This window comes from Colletotrichum aenigma (genome assembly GCF_013390185.1).
Source record: "Colletotrichum aenigma strain Cg56 chromosome Unknown KSG_Cg56_contig09, whole genome shotgun sequence".
NCBI lineage: Eukaryota > Fungi > Ascomycota > Sordariomycetes > Glomerellales > Glomerellaceae > Colletotrichum > Colletotrichum aenigma.
Window position 1 is genome coordinate 843156 of NW_023500915.1, and position 26425 is coordinate 869580.

The window sequence follows — 26425 nt, forward strand, 5'->3', positions numbered from 1 at the left end:
GAGGAAATAATAATAGCCAAAAAAGAAAGATTAATAATAGAAAGAATTTATCAAAAAATAAAACTAATAATTAAAGCTTAAAAGAAAAAATACGTTTATTTTTTTATTAACAAAAATAAAAGAGAGAAAGTTAGTATAGTAAAAATAATAAAGCTTAAAAGTTTTAGAAATATATATATATATATATATAATTAATAAATATAATATTAAAATAAATTTTATATTTAGTATTAAAAATGTTATTAAAAATGTTATAAAATATTTAATCTAATTTAATTAAAATATGAATATAAAAAAATATAAAGTAGATGCATAATTTATAAATTCTTAAAAAGTTAAACTAAAAATTAAAAAATAATAAATAGTAAAAATAATAAAAATAATAAAATATTATTTACTTTTTTTTTATTTTTAAGAAAACCTAAAATAATTAATAAAACTATAGCTAATTAGAAGTTTTAAATTAGTTAAATACAATAGATAGTATTTTATTTTACTGTTTTAATTATTTATCGTGAGAAAAGCTATTACTTTATAACTTATAAAATAATTAAAAACTATAATAATAAGAAGTAATTAAAGCTATTCAGAAGTCTTTAATTGAGTTATAAAAATAACTATATAATTATACTAATTATCTTTAAAGAGGTATATTAGATTGTAGGGGTTAAATAGCGTTTTTTAGCTACTAAGGGCGGCCTAGATAAATAGATAATCCGCTTAACGAGAACAGTGGACCTTATAAAACCGCGCGCAGAGTTTTGCCCGTTCTCAGGGATACGTACACAATACACATCCAAGTCAATTTGTCAATGACAGCCCGCACAAAAGAGCTCGGAGCAGATTACAACTCATCCGTCAAATGAAAAAAAAATGGCCCGTTGTCTCCCCCCGACTGCCCGGGCCCGCCGCCCCTAGCATCGCATCACATCCCGTCGCATCTCAGTCGTCTTACATCTCCAGGGGCCCTTCGACCCGAAAAAAGGCTGTTTCTTACTCTCTCCAGATGCCCGGGTCTCATCTCGATATGGCCTCCAATGACGACATGCTGCTAAGCGCGTTTGATCTGACCATCCTCCCGACAATTGGGAAGAGCATGGAATATTCGTCTGCAGAAGCTCCCGGCTGTTCATCAGCACCAGCACCGATCGGGCACGTACTGCGGCCAATGGGCGCCGGAAAGACAGCCACCGGTTCGGTGGAACCCCAATGAGCATTGATTGATGACCAGCACAGCCCAATCCCTGCACGCTGTACCTCTTAGCCCGGGCTATATGGACAATGTACTTGGGGGGTGCCAGCCATGGTTGAGCAGCAACAGCCACCTAGCCTCGATGCATGGCTATTCTTTTCCTCTCTTGTCAGCACGAAGTCGAAGCTCCTGTTCGATCTACCATCCCATTTCCCCCGTTGCGGAAAGGTGCCCACGACCGTCAAACGACGACCCTTGGGCTATATTCAGCATTTTTGGATGGGGACATCGACCTCAAATTAGCTTTCCCTGCCTGCCCGCTCTTGGGTGCGGGTTTTGTCCACTGAGAGCTCGAAAAGCGGCTCTTGGCAGCTCGTTGATCTGATGGCCTCCCATTGGTGATCCCAGCAGCATTCTTCACATCCCAGCCCGTCACCGCGGAAGCGTTGTGCAACGAGAGCAGAATCCGGTTCCTGGCTCACGGGCCGAGACCCTGTCCTGTCACGCCGCATGGGGCAAATAATCACCATCCTTCAGTTCTCAAGCCAAGCAGCATAGCTTCCGTTGGTCGACGGGACCAGCTCCGGGGCCTCAAAATTTTGTTCATCCTGCAAGGATCAGGATCAACAAGAGTCCATGCCAATCTTGAAGATTCATTAGCGAAACACCACCACGTTGAAATGGAGGTCTGGCCGTCGCCCCGGGCACTGAGTTGGGTCGACAGGGTTGCTGAGTTGCAGGCTTGGGCGTGCTCTGGGGAGCAGTTCGCGAACCTCTGGGCCAGCATACCCTCATTTAGCAATCCAGCCGTGCGCCATCCCTGATTGACTGCAGGCGGGCTGTCGCTCAATTGTGGGCATCGCAGAGAACGCTCTCTGAAAATACAACGATGGTCCAGATGGAGGAGGGGTCACAGATCATCACCAAGGACCTCGGCCAGGGCAAGGCTCAATAGAGGCCACACCTTAATGTTCCTGCCTAGGCTCAATGATCCAAGAACTCAACTTGCGTTCCACGGCTGGTATCTGGTCTAGGCAGGACGATGGTAGGACTATCAGACATCAGGGATGGCTAATAAGCGCAAGCAAGACAAGACCTGGTGTGTCTTGTTTTGGGGCCATGATGCAGAGTCAGCCCTGCCGTTCAAGACAAGAGAGCTATCTTGGGTCGGCACCCTGTCGGCTCTGGCTGCTGATGGGTGTCGAAGCCGGTGCAACCAGCCGATAATAGACTCTCGGGCGGTTTGTTTCGTCCTTCAAGCGCACTCAACCGCGGCACGACGACACAGCAGCGGCAGTACCTGACAGAAGTCAGGACTAAGATATGCAACTCCATGGCAAGTCGGTATGACAGCCGCGGCTGCGCTGCTACTTCTGCCCTAAGAATGGTACCAGAAATGATGGTCGATGCAAATCAGCATGCGGCATCGACCTTGGAATCTTTCAAGGCACAGGGACGAGGGCCAATGGAAGGGACCTGACGATATCGTACAACCATCCATCCATGGCATGGCATGGCATCCTACCGCACATCAGCCCTGCTGCATCTCATCAACCCAAAGTATGGGGACACACTCCCGGCAGTGGTCCATTTTCAGACATCATGTTCAATTGGGGAATGGATGGTGAAAGATGACTCCTTTGGCCGACAGTCTCCATCGCATCCATCCCACACGCATCGAGCAGTAGGCATGTATGGATGTTACTTACGTTCTGTACCTTACCTACCCTACAGGGCACTTTGCACACCCACACCATCCCGGGCCCTGAACCACACCCACCTTACTGCCCTGCACTTGCACCTGCACCACACTTACCCCCCTCCCCCCAGCCCATTTTCCACAGCCCACACCCTCTCCGCCTGCTCACCTTTCGCTCACTGTTCTGTCTGTTGCGCGCTCTCTCTCTCTCTTTCTCTTCTCACACCTGCTGCGCCGCGCCTTACAGGGCCATCGTCGAAGGTGCCTTGCACCTTTTCCTGGCCCTGGCCTGCGCCATCATGTCCGTTGTCTGCATATCGCTCTAATGCACAGAGAGATGCAGCCTTAGTCATTTGGGTCTCACTCAGATGATCCGGCGTGGACTGCCATGGCCCACTGCTGCCTTAGAGCTTTCTCTCTCTCTCACACACACTCCATCTTCCACTCGCTCCAAGCTTGTCTCGAGTGTGACGGCTCCCCAGGCTGCCAGGCCTATAAGGCCGTGATGCCTTCTCGATTCCTTCTCCCTGTCTCTTGCCTGTTTCTGTACAGTCATCACATCACGAGTACGCTCTCTTAGGTTTCCTTTCCTATTTCCTTTTCTGCCTTATTCCCCTTGCTTCTCTGCACACTTGGCAGCTTTCAGTCGCTCTGGTCTCAACACTCTCGATACCCTTTATTAAAGAACGGCCGCATCCCACCATACCTTGACAGGAAGGACTCATCCTTGGACATATTCATTCATCCATCCGAGATCCAATTGATCTATTCATCACATTCAAAAACAACAAGCACACACAAGTCAACCCAGACAACTCTCACCATGTGCTATCAAATCGTTGAGCTCTACTCGGCTTGCCGGTGCCTCTACTACCAGCACGCCATTGACAGATGCGCTTCATATGGACGACCCGGTCACAGCATTCAGAAGCGGACAATCTTGGTGGGCTACGCATGTCACGCCCACACCTCGTCTCATGGAGGCTACGCATCACAATACACCTACTCAGACTCTGGCTACCACTCAAGCCACTCAAGCAGCAGGAGCTCTCGCCAATACCGATGAAATGTCTTGTCTTCGGTGACGGGTTGCTGTTCATGGCGTTCCCCGAAGCTGGAGCTTTTCAAGTTCAGCGACTGGGTTGTCTACCTATACTCTTTCAGAGCTAGGTCGCCATCGCAGACGCTGCACCCGTCCCAGCTATCACTCCTGTTGGTTGGCCATGACCGGCTCATGTCGTCCTCGGCGCCCCCCGCCATGAGATGACCAGCCGACGGCCTTCACAACATCTTCGCTCCTCTCATCATTACTCAACTCAATTCCGTTCTTACGCCCCGCCATGAAAATCAGCAACGAAGTTATCGAAGACAGAGACGAGATCACGAAAACGTTAGACAGACGTTACACGGCCTATTAGTTGTCACCACCCGCGCGCTACAATAAAACGACATCTTGAAACTCGCCCACGTTCCCCTTCCGGTCTCGACCCTCGGCTTCTTCGAAATCTTCTCAATATTTTCTTTCTTTCTCCGGATTTTCTTTTTGAATATCATTCACTCCCGACACGGCTGCTTTCTTTATTGACATTCAGCTTGCATAGCGTTGGCATTGGGTTTTGCATTGGGCGGCTTGGGCGGTTTGGATGGAATGAGAGAGCATACCAGAGATGCTGTTAAATTCTAATCGGCGGGTCCGCCATTGCCTCGGTGGAAGGCAGTTTCTTGTGGCTTTCATATTCTGGTCTGGCATGGTTTCCAACATCGGTCCTACAGGCATACTGCAACGGTTTTTGGGTTTTTTTTTTTCTTATTTCCTTTTCTTGTCAGCTTCTGTATTCTGAAAGCATTTGGCAGGCGGGTGGGCGGTACAATACCAGGCGTTTAGGGATCAGGCATATATGGTGGTTTGGAAGGACCAACCGGGTGAGCGAGGTTTTTTTTATTGTTGTCTACTTCTTTTCCTCTCAAAGTTTTCCGCATACTCTTGAAAATTTCTTCTCTTTCCCTGACTCTCGATACTTTCTGTCTGTCTACTTCTCTCTATCTCTCTCTTCTCTGATCTGTACCATCATACTATCAAAGACGAGTCGCTCTGGTAAGCGGCGAGGACAGCAATGACGCAGGAATGCATGGAGGGTTTCGGACACAGGAATGCCCGGGAAAATCTTCTTTGATGCTAGTCATCAAAACCTTTTCGATTCTTTGGGAGAGACTCGAATCACACTTTTGCATCTCATTCGGGGAACAAAACGAGGCCAAAAAAAAATCCATTTACTGCCACTCCAATTGGTCAGGGACCGGGGGGAGTGTTGATGGACGGTATTGGATCGGCAGACGCTAAGACCCTGCAGGAACAACGAGCTGGACAAGCAAGAGAACAGATTTGGTCAAGGGCCTCTCCAACGGGCCCAGACATGTCTCGTGTGTTTTAACACAAATCGTTTGTTTTTTCTACAATAGAAAATGTAGCACAATTTACAGCATGCAAACCCTCCAGACCACTTGCAATTATCAGATGATCAAACAAAAGCATATATCAGGTAGCAGCAAATCATAGTACACCAGTCGTTGAATACACGCGGGTGGCGAGAAAACAGCCTCAATTGCGGACGTGAGTCAAATCCCCCACCGTTAGGCAGACTCGCGGCCCGGTAACCAATGAGGTATGACTTTTCCGTGGACGCGGGAGAGAGGGAATAGCGACATGGAATACCTAGGTAGCGTGCCCCTAGCCAGCGGCGTGTAGCAGTGGGAATCGCTGGGGGGGACTAAACTGCATCGGGAAACATTTTTCGAGCGTAAAAATGGAAGGAATGATGGACTCCTCTGGTGAAGATGGGCAGATGGACATTTCATTGGGCGATACGGAAGGGGGAAGAGAACTTTAATTCGAGGCTGGCTGGCTGTGGGCATGGTCGGAGAGCGGCTTTTGCGCTGTTCCTTTGCGGCGAGGGGAAAGGGGGAGGGAAGACACGGCAGGCAGGCCAGGAAGCACGAATACCCTTTTTGTCTGGCGGTTCTCTTACACGCCATTGGTCGAGGTGACGGCGGCGACGAAGGGGGCAGATGGGGGCCGGAACCAGCCTCGTAGGATTCCATGTTTTATTTGGGGTGCGAGCCTCGTGGGTTGTGCCGTCATTGTACGGAGAACGGTGCATAGCTCGTCGCGCGTATGGCGTGTGTTGAGGGTGGGGTAACACACTTCTGTTCGCCTGGTGGTTCAAAGTTCTGACCCCGGGTTCACCTCTCTCTCTGCCGCGCCGTATTTTTGGGTGTGTACCTTACTGTTTGAAAGGGCGTGTATCCGTATGGGTGTGGTCTTCTCTGCGCGCGGCGCGGGAGCGCGGGAGACCTGATGCAGAATAATATGGCACACGCGGGTATGGTTTACGGGACGTGGTGGGAATTGTTGAAGAATCTGAGACAGATGGAGGTAGGTGGCTCTAGCTTTCTTTCCTTGCACCCTGTCTCTGCATATCCCTACGGTTGGGTCTTCGGGTCTCTCTTACTCTTCCTGGGACGGAGGTCGAAGAAGCAAGTAATTTGGATGGGTTTTTGGGGAGCCAGGGAGGGGAGGGGGAAGAAGAGGCATGTCTTCCCGAGAGCTAATGGAGACAGGGGTTGATGTGGTCTGTGAGGAGGGAGCTTACGGGCATGGGGGGAGCAACGATGCATGGGGTGATGGATTGAATTGGGGATAAGCACGGATTACCAGACGTCCTTTACTCTTGTCCTCTGCGTTTCTCCTCGGGTCGTCGCGATTGATTGAATTCTGACAGGAGTGGTGGTCTTTTCGGCTGGCATGGCACGGGGCGAATGGTGGTCGTTGGTATTGTGAACTTTTGGTGTTGGTGGGGGAGACATTGAGCACGAGATGCGATGATGAGATGGGATGTTTCTAAGAATAGAACTATTTTTAGGTGAGGCGGCGGGTGGTGGCCGGGCGGCGGAAGGAGCTTTTTTCGCTTGACGGACGAACAGGGCGTGTGGAGACCGGGGGTGGTTCACTGGCGTGTGGTGTTCATTTGGAGAAGGAAGAGTGGGGCCATCGCGGCAGTCTCCTTCTCTCTCTCAGAGTGTCACATGGAGATGAGCCGGAGGGTCGGAGGGTGGCGCTTGTTTTGGGAATAGGCGAGAGAGCGCGGGTTGGCTGTCTCTCTCTCCCGTCCCCGCGGAACCTGTCTTGGATAACTAGCGTTGGGGTCTAAAAATGTACACACGGTTTTCGCGGGTGGATGGGCTTGTGGTTGCAGTTTTGTTCATGTACGGGACTTTGTTTCTTTTTTGGTTTCTTTGGTCGTGTGTGCGTGTGTGTGGTTGGGCGTCTGAAGAAAGATGACGATGACTGATGATGGGGATGGGGGGAAATAGTGCCGTGCATGAGTGGCATGCATGGCGCTTGTTCTTTGCTGGCTTGCCGGGAGACGGAGGCACCCCGGGGAAAGTGTCAGATGTCAGATACTAGCCATGCGCCGGGGGACAAGGCGATTGTGGGTTTGTGGTTTGGGCCGCCGGCTTGCTTTCCCATCAGGATTGAAGAAAGTCCGATGGGGGGCCATTTTTGGCGTTCGGGATGGATGAGTGAGATTCTGCGGCCGGGGAAGGTGACTGAAGGGGTGGGGGAGGGAGGGTTGACTGCTTGTTGTTTCTATGGGGAAATATTACGGTTCGGTGTGAGAAAGTTCAGGACTCTGAGAGAGGACAGTTTGGCGCGTTCTGCCATTGTGGAGGGTTGGGTGAGAATCTCATTGCAGAGAACGGACCGCAGCAAAGACAAGCCCAGTGTGAGTGTTTCTTTTTGGGGTTTGGAGCACAGCCCGGCACGGCATTAGTGGATTAGACGACAGACGCGGGAAGGCGCAGGCAAGCGCAGCAAGCGCAAGCGCAAGCGCGGCGTCTGTTGCGCGAGTGTGGCACGATTAGGTAAGGCAGGGTGGGCGTGGCCATGATCTGAGCAGCCAGCGTAGCCGGGCTTGACGCTAGGGCTTTGCGCAGCCCAAGTATGTAAGGTGCATCATGTGCGTGAGTGGTTGAGTCTCTCTTGGCTGCTTTGCTTTCCTGTGTTGGCACCCACCCAACTGGGCCCATGTTTTGGGATGGGGGAGAGAGGGCGTGCATCTACAGAATGCGGCTACTGCAACAGCATCGTACTTTCGGCATCGACAGGCCAGGTCCATGTAACATGAAGCTGTCAAGGTTGAAGATGAGATGAAAGCCAACGGGGGGTTGCTTTGCAGGCTCCAGGATTGGAGCGAGGTGGGATTGACCAGGCACGATGAAAATGTACGAATTCGGAGCATCATTTGCACTATTTTGCGCCGCAAAATGTATGTATGTATCCCCAAAAAAGCTTAGCCTTGAAATGTGCATCTTTGCAGATCATCAGAAGTTGTCAAGCTGCGAAACTAGCGGGAAGAGACACACATGTTGCAAGCCCCGGGTTTATTTTCTGCCCAACGCTAAAAGTCCCCCCTCATCCTTGTCTAGCTGTGAATGTGACGATTGAATGATGCGCTTTTAACCGGGGGCCGGGGGACATTTGCCAATTTTACGTAGGCGAAGCAGAATAAGCACATAATACGTAGGTAGCTGAGAAGCCATGTCTTGGGAGATGGGATGAGGGGACCCACGATTCCGGTTGGTGGGTTTGGTATGGTTTCTTTTTCTTGCCTTCCCGTTGCTGCCCGTCTGGCGGTGGGTTAGGTAGCCAAGGCAGGCCAGGCCAGCAGCTGTTTGCTCGCCAGAGGATTCTCGGTAACACGGCTGCAGATTGCGGGCTGATCCCTTAGCGGTTGGGGAGTGCACTGAGTGAAAGGCAATCACATCAGACCTCTAAAAATCAAAGACGGGATGGATCATGGCGGTCTTGGGGCCTGGGGAGTTTCCGAGCACCGTGACGGGAAGGATGAAGTTCGGTTCGGCTGCGGTTTTGGCGGGTCATCGTGGACGGCCGGGGTGGGGGTTCCGTTAGGCCCCGGAGCCAAGCTCCAATTGACGAGCCTTGGGGTCATATGCCAACGCGAGGGGGCGGCGAAGGTCAGAAGGCAGCAAGATACGATCACATCACGGAACCTTGCCCGGCTGAATGTAAATGCACACTGAAAGCAAACAAAACAGGTTGCTGAAGCACAAGGAATGGTTCCCGGGATCGTGTTGCGCGGGAGGGCGGCACGGGAGGGGACGCGAGAATCCTCTCGGGCAGAATCGATGCTTGGCCTCGTTCTGGGGTGTTCGGTGCGTGTTTGTTTGCTTGCACCCCGTAGACGAGATTCCAGATCCCACCTCGATCAACCTCACGGTCGGTTCTGCCTGGAGGGCGATTCCGGGCAAACTTGGATGAGGCCCCCCGGGGCTACCTTACGCTGTGGGGACCTCGGACTATTGTCTCACATTTTACAGAACCGACGCCGTACTCAAAAACATACGATTTTCCAGTCAATGGCTGAAGGATTCCTACAATTGCGAAGCAGGCTGAAGTAGGCTTGGGGTAGAACTTCCCGAGAGAGAAAGAAGGAAGCAAAAGAAGCGGGCACTTTTTTTGGTTGAGCATTTCTTTGGTGGATGGATGGGATGCTGCCGCTGGGCCGGTAGTGGTTTGTTTTGGGGTCCAAAAAAAGAGTCTCGGGTCTAATGCGGCCGGATATGCAGCGGTCGTCCGCGGCGCGCCGGCTCCGGCTGCTTATTTTTGTTGGAACGTGTGTATGTTTGTGTGTTCCTGTCTTGGCTGCAGTTGTCTTCGCAGTTTTCGGTGTGCAAGGTAGGCAGCGAGAGGTAGACGGAAGAATCCATAGGCGTGGGAAATGCAATGCGGCTGGCTGATTACGGCGGCGCGGCAAGGGCTTCTGGTTTGCTTGGTAGGGGAGGAGAATCTGCATGTCTCGCTTTCAGGTTAGCAGCGATCGATCGGGCAGTAGGGGAAAATAATGACAGCCCCAGGTTTGGTGTCTTTTGGGGACTTTTGGGGGGGAGCTGAGGACGCATGTCCCTGTTTTTTGGAATGCTACCCGGCTGCTGCATTGCATTGGGTTGGTTCTAAATCGGTTCACCCACACCGACTTGGCGATGCATCTGGCAGGGCGATGAAGGGCAGGTCGTTGCGAGCGCTTGTGTGGACATTTGAATTGGTCGAGAGTGCAAATGCTCGAGGTCACCAACAAGACGATGGAAGTTGTCGCACCCCACCACACACAGATACTCGCTCACGATATCAGTTTCCCGTTGCGCCCCATGTTTCTGTTGATGGTGGCAGGAAACAAAATGAGAGGATGGATGATTGTTGCAATTCCCGTCCCTGGTCGATTCAGCCCGGGGTCTGGCCAAGATTCCAGGTCGAAGAATGTAGGTGCCTGGCCCGACGAGGTGTGAGAGGTTTCATTGAGGCATGGAATCGCATCACCACGGCCTGGGGATAATGATCACTCGCATCGAGGTTACACCGGCATGGGTATGTGGGGTGGGGATAGATTTGACCCTCTGCGCCAGCCCCTCGCTCCCCTGGTCTTTGGGACTGCGCTTGGGAGCAACGAACCGCGGGCTCGTGGTTCATGGCCATGAGGCAGGCATAGTGTGTCGACATTGTGGCAACATGGCATGGGGTGTCACAAAATAGGATTATGGGGTTACGGGTGGGAATGAGATACTGGCCAGGACAAACCGTGGGGTCGGTCCTGTAATGGTTTTGAGTTGTGAGGTGAGATGTGGCTGATTTGGCGGCTGTTCTGGGCTGTGAAGTGAGTGAGATTGAGGCTCAGTTCTTTGGCTTTCTGATGGTCCATGAGGTGTGTGAGAGGGCCATGATCGGTGTGCGATTTGATGGTGAAGCAACGGATAGGACGTGTACCAAAGTACCAAGTCAAAATGGCGGCGGACGACGGAACCCAGCAAAGATGGCGATGCCGGTGTTTGAACAGAACAATCGCCGTTGTCTCGCGACGAAAGGGCCGTCGGGAGGATTCGGTGAAATTTGCATCGCAGGCCTGAGCTGTGATCGGCTGCAGACGAGAGCGAGGTTTAGGGCGATGGTGGAGAGGGGTGTTTTGCGCGGTATGAAGCTTAGGGCGAGCTGCTTCCTTTGTGACAAGATAGCGGAGACATAGCATGTTGTCTCCGAATCATCATGGGTTAACCCAGCTGTAGTTGTATGATCTGGCGCAAGGTAAATGACGATCAAAGAAAGAAAAGCAAGCAAACAATCTTGAGACGCATCCCAGGGCTTTGGGAGGGATGAGGACGCTGAAACTGGCCGCTAGCTTGGGCCCTGACCGGCGGCGGGTGCCGACAGTTCAGCCACACCGCACTCTACAGGCCACACGGGCCATGGTGGGGTCGCCAATTTACGGCGGACCGCGTCGCGTCGCGCCTCGCCTTTGACCTGCGACCTCACGATTGAACCTCGGCGATAGTAGATGTCCTCAACGGCTTGCCGACGTCGACTACGACCTCGTCGAGAGCACTTGAAGTCGGCTACTTGCCATTGTCTGCACGACCCTGCATTAACAAGGAGATGAGCACATTATCGACTTCGCCACAGTAGTTGTCGCCTTGCCGGTTTCGGCTCACCGATAGCATCTCCCCAGGCATCGTGAGTACCATGTCCCAGTCACCACGTGACCTCTAGAAGATATTCGCTGAGAGACAGCCTCGCATTGAGGCTCTATCACTCAAGGGATCTCACCAATCTTCTATGTCGTGGACCATGCTATCTTGAAACTAACGGATCCTCCCAGACTCTTGCCAGCCTGCCGTGACGTCCTCAGCATGGCGCCCAACCAGCTGCCTAGGGTCCGCTCGGCGGAAGCGTCCATCGAGAAGGGTCGTTCAGCCTATGCAGACCAGCGTTTCCGCGTCGCACTGGAGCACTTCACACTCGTCGCAGGAAACTGTCCCTGCTCATCACCCTCATCATCTTCTTCAGCTGGTCGGGATACCTCAAGCAGCGCATCTGAAACTCAGCAACGTCGCCGCCGGGAACGATGCACATGTCGAGACTTTGGTCAGGCTGCCGCTCTTGCCCGTAGGGAAAGGGGCGCCGTTTACGCGGAGGCGACGAAGGAGTGCAAGTGCGGCGCTGAGAAGACGTGGGGAAAGTGTCATCGTGAGGGCCATGTGCAGGCGCTTGACTACCGAGCTGCGTGCTTTGAGAAGATGGGAAACCTTGAGAAGGCCAGGAAAGATGCGGAGTGGCTGCTGGAGATTGCGCCAAGGAGGCTGGAGGTATGCTTTGTCTGGCTTTCATCGTGCCCTCGCGGCGCTTTCTTAGCTATGGCAACAACGTGACTGACATTACTCAGGGGTACATGAGACTCGGCAAGATTTACCGACTTGAAAAGAAGCCGGAGTTGGCTTGGGCGATATGGACTGCTGGTGTTGATGCTGGCCAGAGGGAGGGTCTTGTCAGGACGACAAAGTATCAAGTATGTCTGCCAACCTTCAGGTACTGATACCATACTGACAGGCGCAAGCAACTATGCAAAATTCGGGAACCATTACACAAACACTTCTGCCGCAAGGATCCATTAGACCTCCCGTCAGAGCTAGTCGAGAGCATATTTTCCTACTTTGAGTTTATCGAGTTATGGTATGCAAGCACCGTTCCTCTTCACGTACTGCGATTCTAACCTAGCTAGTCGCTTCTCGGGTGTCTGTAAACGCTGGGAAACCTTCTTCGACACCCATCCCTACATTTGGAGAGAGCTCCACTTCAGAGTCACAAATACTCAAAAGCCCCCTCGCGTGAGCTTCATGAAGACACTGCGCAAACGCACCGCCGGTCGTGCACGCAGCCTCATCATACCCAACGCCCACACCTTCCAGCTCAACCAGTCGAAATGGATATCGCTCATTCAGACCACGAATCCACAGACGACAAGTCGTTTGGAGCTGGGCGGCATCCGGCGCAACATGGACGGCGACTGGGGGTATAAGCTACCTCCAAAGCCGCCCTTCTTCGAGGGCCTTTCTCACCTCAAATTCAACTTTCACCACACTCACTCAGAGTATACCGGCAGAGGCGGGCCGCAAGATTTCGTCAGACAATTCGTCGAACGCGCAAAGGATAATCTGCAGAGTCTCACGTTGATAAGCATGTATCTAAATGACCTCAACTGGCCTGAAATGCCCCGTCTCAAGATCCTACAACTCACAGGCCCACTGAACAATACGCTCTCAAACCTCACAACGGAACGTCGAATAAACCCCGTGAGTCTTCTTGACCCCACGCCTCTTCACTCACACTAATAAGAAAACCCCTCAGTTTGCACTCGCCAGAGCAACCCCAAACCTGCAGCAACTCTACCTCGACAACTGCGGCGTCTTCACCGATCTCGACTCCCTCTCCCCGCCCGAGGATTGCTGGTCCCTCTGGCGCCATCTCCAAGTCATCCGCCTCGGCACGACACGGAGCGGCCTCTCCATGGGGAACAAACGCCACTTCCCCCCGCTCCACCCGTCCTCCTTCCGCGTCTTCGAAGCCCGCGCCACGCACCAGGGGAACCACGGCGACTGGCTCCCGCAGCAGCTGCCGCTCGACTACTCCGGCTACGCCGAGGCCTCCGCCTCCCCGACCGCGCAGGACGACAAGCTCGACCTCGTCACGTACCCCAACCTCGAGCGCTTCTGGATGCCCAAGCTGCCGCTGAGCGTCGACCTCGCCACCATCCTCCTCGAGCCGGCCATCCGCTCCGGCCGCCTGCGCGAGGTCGGCCTCTGCTGGCGCCAGGACCCGGGCCAGTACTTCCCCGCGGCCCTCGACTTCCTGCGCGGCGCGGCCTCCGTGCGCACCCTCGGCTTTTTTGATTTTGACTTCGAGTCCCACGAGGCCCTCACCCGCGACGCCGCCCACCGCGGCGCGAACCCCAACGATCTGCTCTTCGGCTTTCTGGAGTCTTTCCCGAACCTCGAGATGCTCGAGCTGCACTCCTCCCTCTGCGAGCCGGCGCGCATCGGCGCGGTGATTGAGAGGGTCGTGAAGCTCGGCCGGCGGCTGCGGAGGGTGTACCAGAGGGCGCTGACGGGCGTGTTGATGGACCAGCTGAGGGCGTTCTGTGAGGCGCACGGCGTGGAGCTGGTGTACGGGAGCTGGGAGGCGGCGTTTCCTGTGCCGTTGGAGGATGCTGAGCCGGTTGAGGCTGCGGTGTACTGAGGATGTTTTTCGTAGATTCTCTCCCTTTCCTTGGCGTCCTGCATGCTGTTAATGTATGGGTAGAAAGATGAATAATGAGATACGGACGAAAGGCCGCAATTGCTCGCGCCCGCTATACTTATATGCAACATTCCCGTTGTTCCCTTCCAACGATTACTCGGCTGGGTGGTGGAGGGCTGTTGATGCAACGAAGGGAGTTGGCGGCGTTGATATTGCGCGGTTGATTCTGATTCTTATGCGTCCTTTTCGATCCCCGGCCCTTTCGCGAGGTCAAATTAACGTGGCTAGATTGAGTGATAGCTACCAACCCTCCTCCCCGATGAAATACTCAGCTGAATGAAGTATCAAGTGGCCTAGACGAACGCCTGAGATTTTGCGTTGTGATTCCCTTCTCACTCATGCATACGCGCGTCTTTACAAGGCTCCCTACCCATTACCCATTACCCATTACCCATTCCCCATTACCTGTTGCTCAACATTATATCAACTCACGTCGTCAAGAGCCACATCACAAGAAAACTTCAGCATCGATGAAATAGTTGAACAAGCAAAAAACAGACATGGTAGATTAAATGATCCAAGCTCCGCGCGACTGAACAAGACGACACACACATACACGCGCGCTTCGCTCGCTCAGTGCTCGCTACCTGAAAGTAAATAAATCGTGGGTGGGGGGTACTTCAACTTTGTCATGCCGGTGGTGGCCAGATTCAAAACAAGGCCACGCACCATTCATGACGCGAAACACAAAAATCACTAAATCCTCCCTTCCTCCAGCTCAGCCAGCCTGCCTGCCTGCCCTTTCAACTCGCGGCGCTGTCCCAGCCCCAGTTCGTCGCTCGCTCTCCCGGCTTTCCCGTTTTCTCTAACGCCGTTGTGGGGGAATTATCCCAATCTCCCATGATATCTTTGAATCCTCCTTTGGAAAACAAACAGAAGACGACAGAGTTCTATTATAAGTGATAGTGATGTGGGCAATCTGATTTGAACCCTGGTATTCGTATATAAGTATGAAGCGGGGGAAAAGGAAGGTAGTAATGATTCGGTGTTTTTGGTATCACCGCGCGGGTGAAGGGGGAACGGCGACGTTGCCTGAGATGAGGCTTTCCATCTCCCAGGGGCTAAGCGTGCTTCTCCTCCTCGACTGGACTTTGCTAACGCGTCTGTCGCGCTTGCGCTTGGGAGAGCGGAGTTGTTGCTCTTCCTCCTGCGGCAGGTCGCGCTTGACGGGGTCCAGATCTTGCTTTGATTCTGAGACGGCTTCGGGTTGCTTCGGCTCCGGTGGAACGGCGACGATGGTCTCTGGCGGCGGGGGAGGCATGGGTCGCGGCGTTGACTGTTGCGATGGCGGCGCCGCGACCGCCTTGATCGCGCCTCCGCGAGCAGCCTTGAGCTTTGCGCGGACGCGGGCGGCGTCGGCCTCGCGCTCTGAAGCGGCGAGCTTTGCGGCGATGGTAGCCATTGTCAAAGGGCTTTGTTGGGGTTGAGGCTCTGCTGGGCGAGGGAGAGGCAGACGCGAGGGAACGCGGCGCAGCGGCGTTCGGGCCGGCGTCGCCTTTGTGCTGTTAGTTTGCGTGGCGGGCCCTGGAGGTGGGCCGTCGTTGCTTTCGTTGCTCTCCTGCGAGACTGTGCGGATGGCGGCGGTTGGGGAGCGCGGCTCCGCGGGGGCGGACGGTGGCTGCGCGGTTGCAAGATGAGGAGGCTTTGGGAGCTTGCGGACTGTGGGCGTCTGGTTCACAGCGGCGGGGGGAGACTCTGCGGGAGTCTTGAGCGGTGCACCGTTGTGGGTGGATTCGGAATCGACAGAGGTGGCCGAAGTGACGCGAGAGCAGTCCTCGACGGGGTATGAAGGCTTTTGAGGCGAGCGCGGGAGCTGGGTGCGGTGTGGTGGAGGCTTGGGTGCGACTGCCTCGACGGCGCGGATCTCCCATGTCTTTTCTTCAGTGATGGTGGTGAAGTCGCCTGGCTTTTCGCGGCGAGCCCGAACATCGCGGTTGCCAGCCGAGGAAGAGTCCTTCAGGGGGCTCAATTGAGGAGCAGGAGGGAGAGGAGGGGGGCTGACGTATGCGGCAGACTGCTGGAGGATCTCGACGTTAGGCTCCTCGACATCGAGCTCCTCAACATCGACATCCTCAAAAATGCTAGACTCGTAGTCGCTTCGGTCATCTTCGAGGTCATCGTACTGAACTTCTCTGAAGTTGTTGTTGTACTGTTCAGGCGCGGGAATAAGATGAAGAGACTCGACTCTCTGCTCGACTCGCTGGGGTTGAGGGCAAGGAGACTCAGGCATTTCCTCGTCGTCCTCGTCTTCTTCTTCCTCTTCCTCTTCCTGGCCCTGGTCCTCCTCGTCGAAGTCGGCGGTACACTCCTCCTTGACACAGGAAAGCTCGTGCTCATGCATGTCTACGCCGCCTTGCTGAGTCTCCTCGACATTGCGCACACGAACGGGACTGAGACGAAGACCCATCTTTAACTCCTCCATATTGACAGGCTTGCCGTCAACAGCCATACGCCGACGCCAGCCGTCAATGAGGTGGACAGCCTCTTGCCAACGGTTCTCCATCTTGACCCAACCAGCACGCAGGCGGGCAATCTCCTCTTCACGGACTTCAACTTCCTCAATAGGGGCAAATGAAGGGTTCGTGAGAATCGATCTAAGATGCTCAAGAATGGCGTCAAGCTCCGTAGCCATGTCCTCGGCCGTAGGCAAAGCAACTGCATGACCGTCACCTTGAGCGGTCCGGACATCGCAGCCGCTCATCTCGCGCAGCCGCTGCGTCGTTCGTCGCACAATGCCAAGCAGAGACTCATTTTCTTCGCTGAGGTTGCGCGAAAGCTCTGTAAGGAACTCATTCGTCTCGCTTCGCAAGTCATAGTTGGAATCCTCGGTGTTGGTTGTCCTGCCACCGCGCTTGGGCGATATCTTATCCTCGCCCTCGCCGGCGGCGACGGTGATAACCGTGACCGCAGAGCTCTTTGCCGCGCCGCGAGGACGGCCAGCGTCTCCGAGTTGCTTCTTCAGGCCGTCAATCTGGCGATCGCGGCGGCGGACGTCTGTCGCGCACGAGGCACGTGTCTGGGCTACGAGGGTCTTGGCGCGGGCAACCTCGTCCTTGAGGCCGCGGACAGCAGCGTCTGCCAATTTGAGCTGGGTTCGCAACGCGGTTTCGGTGGCCTCGCTGATGTCGACCTTGCGCTGGGCTTCGGTGTGCTTCTCCGAGAGGCGTGCAATGTCGTCCGTGTATCGCAGGTTCTCGGCTCGGATGGTTCGTAGCGTGGTCGAGAGGTTCTCGCGGTGCTCGGCGTCGCGCTTTAGGATGGGGAAACAAATATCGTCTCAGTTTGGGGATCTTCAAAGGTAGTCTTTCAAAAGGGATGAGGGCACACGCACGTCTCGGCGCAAGATCAAATCATTGACTATGCTCATGATCTTGCCCATGGTGGCCTCCGTGCCGCCCGGATTATCGTCCGGGTCGGCGAAGTTAATGGTCTGACCATCGCGGAGCAGTCCCCGCGAGAGCAGCTGGTTGTTGATGTACAGCGACGCTGTACGCAAGTTGTCGTTCTCTGCCATTGTGATGGACGTGTCTCTCGGCGAGACGAGGATACTGCTTGTGTATTCCCCTGTCTAATGCATGCGGATAGGAGTAACGGGTCTGTGGCTCGTAGGCTGTCGCTGAAGGAAACAAAATGAGGCAGGAAATGTCATCGATGGAGAAGGTATCGCGGAATGGCGTCTGCCGAGTTGCAAGCTTATGCAGGACGAGAGACGGACCAGGACCTTTTCAGGGTGGTCTGCAAGGGCGAGTTTTCGGATCGTGTAGTGTATTTTGGTTCGTTGCCATGTCACCCCCACCTCGCAAAGTAAACAAAAAATTACCACACCCGCAGCAGCCAACACACAACGTCACATGGGTCCTGGCCGCGACCCTGCGGGGCTAACCGCGAACCGCCTAGCGCCATTTCTACACATGCGATAGCGCCCGAGTCACAATTCTGCCTCCCGATCACACTCAAAAGGTCTCATTCTATCGAGCCATATTCCTTCTTCTCAGCCTGCAGCCCAGGAAACCGAACCCATTTCCGTCACTAAACAGGTGCCATGGCTTTCGATCCGACGGCACTTGGCCCCTCAGCGGAGCCAGCCATTCACGATCTCTCGGGCGAGATATGGCATCCCTTGTTCCGGCACGAGTGCGCCTTTGGGCCCGATGTCTTCGAGGATGTTATGATGAACCTGGTTAAGAACCCAAACATCAACTCGAGCTGGCTCTTCCGCGCAGACATCCTCAATGACACCGACCCGGGATGGGTGCCCGAACCTCTCCCCACCTCCTCTGATCTCCCCGATCAACAGCAGGGTGTCGCCGCTGCCGCACAAGCTGTGCAGCAGCCTGTCCCCATTGCCTTCAAGGATTTCCGCAACGACCGCGTTCTTGTGCGGAGGCTGATCCCGCGAAACACCCGCCGGGACGATCCCCTGGAGCAGACATGCGTCTTTGCCTCCAGCACCCCAGATGCGGCGGGTGCGGACGCCAACGCCGGCGCCGCGGGGACCAGGTCCCTGGTCGTCTACCTTCCCCACGCTTCCTCCCCAGACGCCCTTCCGTTCTACCACCCCAAGGTCCGGGGCGTTGCGCATCTCCACGAGTGGGACGCTGCGCGAGCCGTCGGCACCGTCTCCATCCACTACTTGTTCTTTGACGAGGCAGACTTTGCCGTCGAGAAGCTCGTGCGGACGGCACGCATGCTGCTGTCAGTCTTGTACAAGCATGGCCAGGGACGAGTTGCCGGCTACAAGAAGCGAGTGCATCACGACGTCGTCATTCCCCAGGCACGATTCCAAGATCGCTACACGGAGCTCAAGCTAAAACACGCGAGGGATCTTGTGGAGAACTGGGCAGAGACGACTGATCCTTCAAAGCACGTATTTGAGGACTTGGGAATCGCTGCGTTTCTGATCGAGCTGTGGGCCGAGATGTACAAGGACAAACCATTCCCTGGATTCGTGGATATCGGTTGTGGCAACGGCCTCCTTGTTTACATCCTCATTCAAGAGGGTTATTCCGGCTGGGGCTTTGATGCAAGAGCCAGAAAGTCCTGGGCCAAGTACAACACCGTGCAGTCAGGGAAAGATTCCCTCCAGAGACTTGTGCTCCTTCCCGACGCCGTGTCGAGGCCTTCTGGCACCGATGGCGAGGAGTCTGTCATTGATCTCTCACAAACTCACAACGGCGCGTTTCCCAAGGGCACCTTCATCGTCTCGAACCACGCGGACGAGCTGACTCCATGGACCCCTATTTTGGCAACTCTCTCTGAGAGCCCCTTCATCATGATTCCCTGCTGCAGTCACACCTTGGGAGGCCAGAAACACCGTGCCCCATTACCGCGAGACAAGACCAAGTCGCAGTCGACTTATTCCTGTCTCGTGGACTGGGCGGCTTGCATCGCTGAAGACTGTGGCTGGGTCGTTGAGACTGAGATGCTCCGCATTCCGAGCACGAGGAACACGGCCATGCTGGGATGGAAGCGGACACGGGGTGTCGAAGAGGTTGATATCGACGGAGTGTTGGCCAAGTATGGCGGGACAGGAGGCTACTTTGAGAGCGCGGCGAAGTTGACGCAAACCGAAAAGGGGCATTAGGCGATATAGACGTAGAAGTGAAGTCAACCACAAAAGTGATACCCTTTGCAAAGACTAATTTGGATTTCTTCATTGAGTATGAACCATGGCGAAAGAGCTATTCTAGCATTCTTGGTATTTTTTATCCTCATCTGCCAGGAGTGAGCGTGGATTGTCTCGCAATCCATATTTTCTTCCTCTCGTGTCTACCAAATCAGATCAATCTGGCCAACTCCTGAATCCTCTTCCTCGCCGCCTCCCTGACCTCAACGACAACCTCACCCGCCGGCTTGATCTCGTTGATGAGCCCAACTCCGGCACCCGACCACTTACCAATCATCTTCTTCCCATCGTCCTCACTCCAACCGGTCTTCAACCTTTCCCGGCTTTCCTCGACTGTTGCCGTCTTACCTCCAAGCACATGGTACTCACGGTGAATGTCCCCAATAATCGCCCGACCGTCATACCCCGGCTTCCAAAGCTTGCTGTCTACCAACTTATCATGGAAGTCGTGCTTCCACGTACTCACGCCACCATCCTTCGTCTTCACAAGCAGCTCCTTGTGCAACTGCGCCGACATGGCCTCGTTCGTCGCAACAAACCGCGTGCCCATGACCACACCCTCAGCCCCCAGCGCATACGCCGCAGCAACACCCGCACCCTCCACGATACCACCCGCCGCAACAACCGCAACCTCCCTAGACGCGAACTCAGAGGCCAGCATCGCCTTGATCTCAGGAACCAACGCGACGACGCCGCACCCCCTCGAGAACTGGTGCCCGCCCGCGTCAACGCCCTGGGCGACGAGCACATCCGCCCCGTCAGCCGCCGCCTCGCGCGCCGCAGCCACGTTGCCGACCTGCACGAAGGCCTTGATGCCCGCCTCCCGCAGCGCGGGGATGATCTGCGCGTGCGGCTTCAGGTCCTCGTTCGGCGCGAACAGCCACGCGGCCGCGACGCGGTGGCGGGCGAGGACGGGCAGGACGTTGGCGGCGAAGAGGCCCGCCGTCTCGTGGGAGGTGATGAAGCCCGCGCCCAGCGGGAGAGGCTGCTGGTCGTCGGCGGTGGTGGAGAGCAGGGAGCGGGCCTGGGTGAGCGCGGCGTCCATGTCCTTCATCTGGGCGGAGGACTCGGAGAAGTCGAAGCCCGCGGCGATGAAACCTGTTGCTTGGTCAGTGATGTTTCTCGTTGGTGGGCACGCAAAAGACAATTGTCTTTGAAGGGAGGTTGACGATGTCGTTTCCACGGGTGTTTTTGTGAGAGTGTGTGTGTGTTTACTTACCGATCCCACCGGCCTTGTGGACCTCGGTCGCCAGAGATGCGCCGGCTGCCCCGAGCATGGGCGCGCTGATGATGACGGGCGCCTTGGCGTGGGGAAACCAGCTTCTCAGTTTGGAGGGTGCCATTTTTGCTTTTCCTGTTGTGCTTGCAGTTGCGGCGCTGAATCCGCAGGTCTGTGGTGATCCGGAGAGTGAGACACGACTATTTGGAAATCCCGTTGCTTTTGGGATATGTCTCGTTCGGCGGCGGTTGTTCACAATGGACGAAAGGGAGGAGTATGAACGGGTGGAGGGGAGGAGGTTGGGTAAGACACGCTTAGAAGAGGGTCGAGTCGCTATGGCTGCTGACGAGATGGCCGTGTTGAGGCTCCGCGGAGATGGTCGCATTGTAGCGGCAGAAGGTTGGTCAGCAAGGACCTCGGGTAGGTCAGATCTGGGTGCTTTTACGGCTTGCTGAGATGGGAATATGGGACGGACGCGGGGCCCTTTAACTGTCTCCGGTGGCGCGGGGTGGGGCGCCGGGATTAAACTGCCGCTGCGGCCCGCATGCCGCTGTTCCCGCCGGCTTCGTCATCAGGCCCACGGCATTGGTCATCTTCAAGTTGAGGGATGCAATCCTTCTCGATTCACCCGCTTGAACCTTGATCAAGATCTTTTTGCTTGGTAGGATGCATATGTAGGCCATCCTTCTGGCCATGGTTGAAAACAGGGTAGTGTAGCTGGAGCATTTCCCGACTTTGTTGGGAAGCTGTGCGGAGCACTTGAGTCCGCATATCTCCACATCAAACAAACTAGGTGACCACTCATGCATGGCCTGGGGAAGCTCTTCGAAGTGCTGGATGCTATCACTGGTTTGGGGATTATTTAATGTCAAAGCTCCCTAGCGCGCCAAAAGTCGATTTGGCTAGCCATTAGAAACAGTCGCAACACCTCACAATGCTGCTAGCTGAGTTACCAACTAACCCATGTTCAACCATTTTTATGAGAAACTCTAGTATGTCGCTTGCTCTGCTACACATAAGTCTTGTAGAGGAGCATGCTTTATCTCGGACAAGCATCAAGAAAACTTGCAATAAGTTGTAACTACCAACGGTGCAGACTCAGCTCCTGATGTCATGCTTGCCATCTCAGCGTGGTTGCCAACCAAGTTCTACTCGATATCATTTTCTGAATGAACGTAGTTGATGGAACTTCAATAAGCAGCTCTGCGGCATATACTAGCCACTGCTAGGACCACAGCCTCCAAACGCGACATCATAGGAGGGCGTCCCAACCAGCAAACAACACTTCCAAACTTGACAAGTGCAGTATCATGTCCAAGAAGGAATTGATCTCAAGACGAAAGTCGAAGGAGACGGGCTATGCCCTTATAACAAGACCAGGGGATCGTTTGATACCATTCATAGATGCTACAAGTTTGGCTGAGCTGAAGGTGGCTTATGCGTGAGGTGTTAACCTGTGACACATTTTTTCATGTCTCATTGATCGAAAAATCCACCGTCGCTGAATCTTATACGGTGGGCACCATGTGTGTTTGCGAGAGCGACTTTGTCAGTGACAAGTTGACAACCGGGGAACTCTTAAGGTTACGGGCCCCTGCACAGGAGCGACCGACGGCCCCTGAGGCGCAATATTTATACACTCTCTGTGGCATTTGCCTCAGTGAATCTATCCATGGTGACAGCGGCCGTCGGGTCGGTCAAGCCGTAGGTGCTGCTGGCATGACCCCTGTCCACAGGGGAGCCGCCAATGTCCACGCATAAGCATGCGACAAATCGGGTGTCTGAAACCTGGGGTGACAGCCTGCAGAGACTATTTACAGGGCGCCCAGGCTTCTAGCTTGTCTAATTGTGCATCAGGATATCTTTGGCGACTTCCGTTTCTATACGACAAAGAAAACAAACGGAAAATATGAGAATGCGGAAGTCTTCCCATACATCGCTCAAAAGCTCATCCGTTAGACCGCGTAAATACTCGGAAATTGCGGTCTGCAGCAGTTTGCACGTTGGAATAATCACTATGAGATTCAACTTCGAGAATTCGTTTGCCTGAGTCAAGCAGCCTCACCGACAACAGTATCTTTACGGGAGAAACACATGCCGATCATGTTCATTAATCTAACGAAAGCTGTACGACTCAGAGTCACTTATGCTCTTGTCTTCGGTTTTTGCCGGCAACGAGCGCATTTCCAATAAGCTTCATATTATGAACGTAGATCAGCTTAGAAAGTCTATCTCTTTGGGACGAACGAGTACAGGGATGAAGTTGATTGCCCAGAAGTCTTTGCGAGGCAACTTTCGCCCGCAAACCCTTCAGAGGCTCATAGCTCATCGCTCTCGCCGGCCAAGGAGGGAGCATTGAGGCAACTGCTCAACTCGCATCTTGCTAGTATATAATTCCCCGCATCGCGCCTTGGCTGGGCAGAAATCTAGACCTCACACTCAAGTCTTCAGCATCACATTCATTTACTTTCCAACTGCCTACTTTCTTTGACAACTTTCCAATCAAACAATTCAAAACATGTTCGGACTTAAGACCGTCGTTGCCCTCATGTTCGTCCAGCCACGATTACTCCAGTTCCCCCACCTCTGAGCGGCTCGACTAACACAACCTCAGGGGCCTCGCTTCCATTGTCGCCGCTGCCCCGGCCGAGGACAATCGCGTCCACGTCAAGCGTCAGGGTGATGACATCAAGAACTGCTACTGCGGCAGGGACACCGGCTCCGCGCTCGTCAGCGACCCCGACACCACCAAGGCTGCCTGTGCCGACTACGGCTCATACGGTAAGTTTGCTCGCAACCCCCCCACCCCCCCCCCCCTCGAGGCTTTGTGATCTTGGATGGCTAACCTTTGCCCGACAGCCGGCCCCTACCCCACCAGGTGCCAGATCATCATCGACATCAACGAGCCTCTGTACATTGACAAGTGCAAGGCTCTTGGCCAGCCCACTGGCTGGTGCGAGAAATAAAGCCTGTGAGGATTAGAATATCTGAATAGACTTGATACCTCAAAGTGTGATGAGTGCCTAGTATTGTGTATCTTTCCCATGTTTTGACTTAATAAATATTACCGTGACCCTATCACTCGCGACTATGAAGTCTGACATAACGATCGTTGGGGCGAAGTGAGGAACCCGCTTGTTGTCTCCCACGAGGCTGGTTCTCTAGCTCAACCCCGCCGCTTCCACCCTGGGCGTCTAGACAGCCTTCGCAGAACTTCATCTGAGGTCTGTTCGCCATTCTCGAGTCTGCGTTCCACTGCAGTAGCTTCCACGCTGCTTGAAGAAAGACCAGATCTGCAAGGACGATCGCCAGCAACATCACCCCTACGCTTTTCTGCTTGGGCACGGAGCAAAGGTATTGAGCTGCTATAGTGGCTTTCTCGCAGGATAAAGGACCCATGAGCGGCTGGACAGTCTTGTAGCTCTCCTTCAGGGGAACGGTGCCCCGGATGAGGGATTTGTCGGCGTCCGGCCTGGGCAGCATGGTGAATCGGTGGTTGTCCAGCCGATCTTCATCAGTGAAATTACCAAATATACCACCCGCAAGCCGATTGGAGTTATTTGGGTCCAAGATGGCATAGTTGAGGCCGTCTCCGTCTGCCAACAGGTTTGGCGAGTCACAGTTACCAAGGTCTAACGCAAATAGCGAACGCATGATTTTGGAGTAATGCAGGGCTTCCGTCAGTGTTGGCGATGCCCAGAACTGCCATACCGGTCAGTCTGTATGCAGTATTTCTTTTGGAACAGGAGCAACGTCAAGACAACATACATCAGAGTTGTAGGGGGTGGTGTCGTAGTCGAAGTCCGAATCCGAAGTTACCACCAAGCTATTCTCGAATTGGAACGACCAACGGAGATCAAACAACGCTTCGGATCGAAGGCTTTTCAAGTTTTTAGCGAGCTAGTCAGTCTCTGGAAGCGCAAGGATTACTTAGAAGCTCCAACTTACTCCGACCTGGACCGGTTACCATTGAAGATAAGTCTGGCCCGGTTGAGATATGTTTCACTCACAACTTCTACGCCGGGAATTTGTGAAGCAGCACTCAGTATACCAATGAAATAGGCGTTCGAAAGCCGAGTTCCACACCAAACGCTCGCGCGTGTTTTGTAATTGGAATTCATGACATAGTCGTATACGGGCTCGGTTTCTCCTTCATATTCAGCTTCCATAGTGACTTCAGCAAGTCCGACATCAGACACCACAGTACACTGCAACGTCGCTGCCGCTACTGTATTCTTGAATGACATCCACCAGGATGGCAATCTGGCCGGGTCGCTTTTCATCAACTTGATGAACATCTTACTAAAAAAAAACATCTCTCGAGCGTCGTGTTCTTATACCCAATTGACGAACGGATATCTGGGGACTCGGTGTCTCCTGTGGGAAGTTCTATGCTCTTCACCTTATACCGGAAACCGTGGTTGGAGGTGAAAAAAGAGTCGCCGACTGTTAGAAGATAGGGCTGACATTCAACATCCATGTCCCCTTGCCAATTGAAAGGTGGCTTGTTAAACCACCTGTTTGTGCATCTTATATCAGGTCATTTGAAATCTACAGCTCATATGGGACGCATCTTACCGCGCATTTGCTGCAGCTTCCGTACCATTGACATCCGTAGTGTAGAGAGGCTTCAAGTCAAATCCGTTCGATGTTAGGTTGACAAGCGAAAAGACCACAGTTAGGATGACACAGCCTGTAATTGCAACGGGTGTGAACCACTTGAAAGGATATGGGCGACTGATGGGATACTAAAAATAGGAGTAATGCATAGCTCTTTGCTTTGCAGTGGCACGAGGTTTTGGCGCAGGATCTAATTCGGACATCAACTTTCAGGTATACTTGTGATTCCAATGGTCCAGGAACAATCAAATTTTTTGGGAAGACCCTGCTTATATACTGCATATGCGCAGAGGTAATCGCTCCTAAAACAGACGGTTACACTCGACGGACGTCGTGCCGCTCGCTACTGAGACATACAACAAGATGTCTCTTCTTAAGAGCCAATAAAATAGCTAGTTTGTAGAAGAGGCGCCGCCCCTCGGTCGGCGAAGCCGATTTAGTCTCTTTGGAAAGTTAGTGGCCAAGTCAGGCTGTGAGTGACACAGGAACACAATATTTTGGGTAAGCTTATGCAGCATCAAACGAGATGGGAAAGGATTCGTTGGTGCTCTGCAAGACCCAATCTCAAATCTGTACGGCGGCAGACAGGTTCATCAATGAAGAGGCAGTTGGAAGTCAATGACATAGTGAAAAGCACTTGGAGTGACGGCCAACAAGATTACTCGTCAGCCGCCTTGACAAATTAATGTAAATGCATGTGGAAGATTGTGCCACTCCAAGACAACTGGGATCACTCATGCGGATAGTGTATCGCATGATCCCGGGCCTCTGGGTACGTGTACTGCGATCTTCTTGGACGAAGGACCGGCCGAAGTGCTCTTACTGTATTTACTTGCTGTGTGCCATCTTACAGGGTGGGGCCTATGATA

General features: G+C 53.6%; 6 protein-coding genes across 6 annotated transcripts; 3 read left to right on the forward strand and 3 right to left on the reverse strand.

Annotated features, from left to right (window-relative positions):
• Positions 1 to 11648: 11648 nt before the first annotated feature.
• pof3 (F-box/TPR repeat protein pof3) lies at positions 11649 to 14031 on the forward strand (the record flags this gene model as incomplete). Its single annotated transcript, XM_037328201.1, has 5 exons — positions 11649 to 12104; positions 12182 to 12304; positions 12353 to 12468; positions 12518 to 13088; positions 13144 to 14031. The coding sequence occupies 5 exons, from the start codon at positions 11649 to 11651 to the stop codon at positions 14029 to 14031; spliced, it is 2154 nt and encodes a 717-aa protein (XP_037173584.1).
• Positions 14032 to 15088: 1057 nt separating this feature from the next.
• CGCA056_v012958 (uncharacterized protein) lies at positions 15089 to 17605 on the reverse strand (the record flags this gene model as incomplete). Its single annotated transcript, XM_037328202.1, has 2 exons — positions 15089 to 17341; positions 17423 to 17605. The coding sequence occupies 2 exons, from the start codon at positions 17603 to 17605 to the stop codon at positions 15089 to 15091; spliced, it is 2436 nt and encodes an 811-aa protein (XP_037173576.1).
• Positions 17606 to 18133: 528 nt separating this feature from the next.
• TRM44 (tRNA (uracil-O(2)-)-methyltransferase) lies at positions 18134 to 19675 on the forward strand (the record flags this gene model as incomplete). Its single annotated transcript, XM_037328203.1, has 1 exon — positions 18134 to 19675. The coding sequence occupies one exon, from the start codon at positions 18134 to 18136 to the stop codon at positions 19673 to 19675; it is 1542 nt and encodes a 513-aa protein (XP_037173578.1).
• A 193-nt stretch (positions 19676 to 19868) lies between these two features.
• On the reverse strand, positions 19869 to 21060 carry ncd-2 (Nitronate monooxygenase; the record flags this gene model as incomplete). The annotated part of the gene is made up of 2 exons (XM_037328204.1): positions 19869 to 20815; positions 20937 to 21060. 2 exons carry the CDS (start codon positions 21058 to 21060, stop codon positions 19869 to 19871), a joined length of 1071 nt encoding a protein of 356 aa, XP_037173291.1.
• Positions 21061 to 23454: 2394 nt separating this feature from the next.
• Positions 23455 to 23902, forward strand: CGCA056_v012961 (uncharacterized protein; the record flags this gene model as incomplete). The annotated part of the gene is made up of 3 exons (XM_037328205.1): positions 23455 to 23486; positions 23551 to 23717; positions 23796 to 23902. 3 exons carry the CDS (start codon positions 23455 to 23457, stop codon positions 23900 to 23902), a joined length of 306 nt encoding a protein of 101 aa, XP_037173290.1.
• A 112-nt stretch (positions 23903 to 24014) lies between these two features.
• Positions 24015 to 25105, reverse strand: CGCA056_v012962 (uncharacterized protein; the record flags this gene model as incomplete). The annotated part of the gene is made up of 3 exons (XM_037328206.1): positions 24015 to 24638; positions 24705 to 24816; positions 24885 to 25105. The coding sequence occupies 3 exons, from the start codon at positions 25103 to 25105 to the stop codon at positions 24015 to 24017; spliced, it is 957 nt and encodes a 318-aa protein (XP_037172915.1).
• Between the last annotated feature and the right edge of the window lie 1320 nt (positions 25106 to 26425).